Here is a 4,814-nt window from a genome sequence, read left to right on the forward strand (position 1 = left end):
AAAGAGTGGTTTGTTTTTGTTTTTTTTTTTTGGACATAGGGTCTTGCTCTGTTGCCCAGGCTAGAGTGGATCAGCATGATCCTAGTTCACTGCAGCCTTGGATTCCTGGGTGCAAACAGTCCTCCTGCCTTAGCCTCCCAAGTAACGGGGACTGCAGGTGCACACCGTGATGTCAGCTAATTTTTGTATTTTCCTGTAGAGATGCTAGTCTCGAACTCCTGGGCTCAAGTGAGCCTCCCACCTTGGCCTCCCGAAGTCCTGGGATTACAGGCATGAGCCACCATGCTCAGCCTTAGACTTTTTCTTTTTCTTTTTCTTTTTTTGAAATGGAGTCTCACTCTGTCACCCAGGCTGGAGTGCAGTGGCACAATCTTGGCTCCCTGCAACCTCTGCCTCCCTGGTTCAAGCAATTCTTCTGCCTCAGTCTCCCGAGTAGCTGGGACTACAGGCACACACCACCACGCCCGGCTAACTTTTGTATTTTCAGTAGGGACGGGGTTTCACCATGTTGGTCAGGCTGGTCTCGAACTCCTGACCTTATGATCCGCCTATCTCAGCCTCCCAAAGTGCTGGGATTACAGGCATGAGCCACCGCAGCCGGGCCAGACTTTCTTTCCAACTGGTTTTCTCCCCAGTTCTATTCTTGTTCTGTCTTAGAAAGTCTATACTAACATGATGCTGCTCTCTCCCTCTTCCCTTTTATTTCCCATATTCTTCCCCAGCTTAGTCTAGCCAGAAAAGTTTTCTGTTTTTCAAATATTTTAAGCAAGCTTCTTTTAGAGCTTTGAACTTACTGTTACCTCTGCCCTAGAGTGCTTTTCCCTTGTTTTGTTATTTTTTTTTTTTTTTTGCTTACCTTCTTAAGTTCTCTGCTTCAATTTGACATTGTCCATGTGGTCTTAGCTCATTCTTGTTATAATCTCAGTGTCTTGAATTGTGCCCAACAATATTAGGTGCCCAAGTATTGTTGATTGAATTAAGAAGAGGGATTATCCTTCCAAATAATTTGGTTTTCATTAATGGAACTTAGAATATCACTGACTCTTGCTCTTTTGACCCAGGTTTTTCTTAAAGCTATAAGAAACATTAAATAAAGGTCTAATTGACACACAGGAAACTGCACATAACTTTAACAATTATGAGTTTCTACATATGTATATACACCTGTAAACCATGATCACAATCAAGATAATGAGCATATTCATCACCTCAAAGTTTCCTCATGTGCCTTTGTACTTCATTCCCTCCCCAGCAACCATTAATCTGCTTTCTGTCACTGAAGATGGGTTGCATTTTGTAGAATATTATCTAAATAGAATCATACAGTAAGTACTGTTTCTTTTTGTATAGTTTCTTTGATTCAGCATAATTATTTTGAGATTCATCCATGTTACCACATGTATTAATAGTTCATTCTTTTTATTAGTGAATGACATTTCATGATGTAGATATATCACAATTTGTTTATCCATTTGGGTTTCCAGTTTTTGGCTTACAAATAAAGCTGTTGTGAATATTTGTGTACAAGTCTTTGTATGGGCATTCATTTCCATTTTTTGGGTCCATACCTAGGAGTGGAATGGCTGGATCATATGGTAGGTATATATCTAACTTTAAGAAACGCCCAAACTGTTTGCTAAAGTTATTCTATCATTACATTATTACCAGCAGTGTTTGACAGTTCTAGTTGCCCTACATCCTCACCATCATTTGATGTGTGGTCAGTCTTTTAAAATTTTAGCCATTATAGTGAGTATAACAGTATCTTATCATGGGTTTAGTTTGTATTTTTTTGAGTGACCCATAATGTTGGCATCTTTTCATGTGCTTATTTGCCATCCATGTATCTTTGATGACATGTTTGTTAAAATCTTTCGCCCCCTTTTTATTGGATTGTTTTTTATTATTGCATTCTAAGAGTTCTTTATATATTTTCAAGTCCTTTATCAGAAGTTTTGCATATATTTTCTACCAGTTTGGCTTGCCTTTTTTGTTTTTATAACAGTGTCTTTCAAAATCAAAAGTTTTTCATTTTAATGGTATGTCTACTTTATTGATTTTTTTTTCCCTCTTGTTAATAGTTTGTGCTTTTTCTTTCATATTCAGGAAATCTTTGCCAAATCCAAAGTCACTAAGATTTTATCCTATATTTCCTTGTAGAAATTTTATGGTTTAAATCTTATATTTAGATAGCCTATGATCCATTTCAGATTAATTTTTGCATGAGGTATAGATAACAGTTGAGGTTCACTTTATTGCATGTGGATTTATAATTACTCCAGCACCATCTGTTAGAAAGATTATCCATTCCCCATTGCATTTCCTTGGTACCTTTGTCAAAATTTCAATTAGTTGTATATGCGTGGATCTGTTTTTGTACTCTGTGTTCTATTTGATCCATTTGCTTTTCTTTATGCCAATACTACATTGTCTTAATCTTAAAATCACTGCCTCTTGCCCTATTGACCTAAATGCTTCCTCATAATTCTTTTAGCTAGTACAATTTGTATGAATTTATGGTTCTTTTATGATACCTTTTTTGTTGCTTAATTAGCAAATATTGATAGTAATATACAATACAGGCTTTGTGAGTAGATGAGCCGTTATGAGAAAATATTCTAGTCAAGCTTCTGGGAATGTTGCCTTTAAGATTTCTTTTGATTTTTGTGATGGTAAATAAGTGTGTTAGCCAGGCCTTGCCAGAGTAGTCCAAAGGTTTTAAAAAATTAAACTATTGTTCAAATGTAGCAGGTATTCAAATAATACTGATTTAAACAGCACTTGACACTAGAAAAAAATCTTTTTCTTGCAGTCTGGATGTGGATAGTGAAGCTAAGAAACTATTGGGTTTAGGACAGAAACATCTGGTGATGGGGGATATTCCAGCAGCTGTCAATGCATTCCAGGAAGCAGCTAGCCTTTTGTAAGTATTGTATATTTTGCTATGATGTAATATTATGTTCTAATAAACCTTGAGTTATAAAAAGTTATGGGGAAAAAACATGAAGAGCAAGAGGTTTAAAACATTTGATTATTTTTCATGTGGTTTGTACCAGTAACTGTAAGTGTAAAACTTAAATATCACCAAGCAGGCCGGGCGCGGTGGCTCAAGCCTGTAATCCCAGCACTTTGGGAGGCCGAGACAGGCGGATCACGAGGTCAGGAGATCGAGACCATCCTGGCTAACACGGTGAAACCCCGTCTCTACTACAAACTACAAAAAACTAGCCGGGCGAGGTGGTGGCTGTAGTCCCAGCTACCCGGGAGGCTGAGGCAGGAGAATGGTGTGAACCCGGGAGGCGGAGCTTGCAGTGAGCTGAGATCCAGCCACGGCACTTCAGCCTGGGTGACAGAGCGTGACTCCGTCTCAAAAAAAATAATAATAATAAATAAATAAATAAATAAATATCACCAAGCAATTCCACCTTTCATTTTCCTGAGTAATGTAATTTATATTCCAATCACTGCTAATTTAGGTGACCATACCTTGTCCTGGTTTGTCTAGGACCTCTCTCCCCACCCTCCCCCGCCTTTTTTTGTTGTTGAGACAGGGTCTCTGTCATCCAGGCTGGAGTGCAGTGGCACAATCTCATGCTCACTGCAGCCTCAACCTCCCAGGCTCCCCAGTAGCTGGGACCACAGGTGTGTGCCACCATGCCCAGCTAATTTTTGTATTTTTTTGTAGAGATGGGATTTCCCCACATTGCTCAGGCTGGTCTCGAAGTCTTGGGCTTAAGCAATTAGTCCACCTTGGCCTCCCAAAGTGCTTTGTAAAGGGATTACAGGCGTGAGCCACTGAGCCCAGCCTGACTTTCCCAATTTTAACACTGGAAGTTTGTGTCTATGGAAACTCTTTAGGCCCAAGCAAGTCATGTTGATAGTGCTATTATTAGCACAGCATTTTTTCATACATTTTTAGCACATTTTTCATACATTCTTAGCACTGTTGTTGGAATTGCTTAGAAGTTGGTAGCTACCACCAGGTAGCCTGGAGGAAAAGGTTAGCTTTAGGGCCTTAAAGATCATTTATTTTCCCCGAAGACTTTAATGTACCTCCATTATCTGAGAGGAAAAAAAAAAAGTTAAATCTTCAAGCATGAGGCTTTTGGTTTTTGACTAGGTTTGAGTTAGTTTCATCAAATATAGTATTAGCAATTGGAATTGAAGGTCAGTCATTACATACATTACATACAGTTGATTACATTATGTACAGTTAAATGTTCCTTATAAAAGAAATGGTTATAACAAAGCATTTGTGGGTTTCAGGTTTGACGCTTAATATCATTCCATTCTTTTCCTAACCCCCTACTGCCTCTCCCAATATCCAGAACAGAATCTTACTCCTGGATATCTGCAATAATCTCTTGTCTGATTCCTGTCCTCTTTGTTCCTCTCTGCTTGAGCTTAATGAATTGGAGCTCTGGTAGGGTAGAGACCAAATTTTATCTGGTAGTATTTAGGGATTTTTTTTTTTTTTTTTTTTTTGAGATGGAGTTTCGCTCCTGCTGCCCTGGTTGGAGTGCGATGGCACGATGTCAGCTCACTGCAACCCCTGCCTCCCGGGTTCAAGTGATTCTCCTGCCTCTTCCTCCCGAGTAGCTGGGATTACAGGCATGCACCACCACGCCTGCCTAATTTTGTATTTTTAGTAGAGATGGGGTTACTCCATGTTGGTTAGGCTGGTCTCGAATGCCCGATCTCAGGTGATTCACCTGCCTTAGCCTCCCAAAGTGCTGGGATTACAGGCATGAGCCACCGCAGCCGGGCCAGACTTTCTTTCCAACTGGTTTTCTCCCCAGTTCTATTCTTGTTCT

The 4,814-nt window shown here is 39.5% G+C and overlaps 1 protein-coding gene across 1 annotated transcript in view; it reads left to right on the forward strand.

The window, feature by feature from the left end:
* The window catches only part of NASP (nuclear autoantigenic sperm protein (histone-binding)), a 51,547-nt gene that overhangs the window by 29,954 nt on the left and 16,779 nt on the right, over positions 1-4,814 (forward strand). The window contains exon 5 of the mRNA XM_011947193.1: positions 2,813-2,923. Within this exon, the coding sequence (XP_011802583.1) occupies positions 2,813-2,923 (111 nt within the window). The remainder of the gene's footprint in view (positions 1-2,812; positions 2,924-4,814) is intronic.

The sequence above is a fragment of the Colobus angolensis genome, unplaced genomic scaffold, assembly GCF_000951035.1.
Source record: "Colobus angolensis palliatus isolate OR3802 unplaced genomic scaffold, Cang.pa_1.0 Scaffold106, whole genome shotgun sequence".
Taxonomy (NCBI): Eukaryota; Metazoa; Chordata; class Mammalia; order Primates; family Cercopithecidae; genus Colobus; species Colobus angolensis.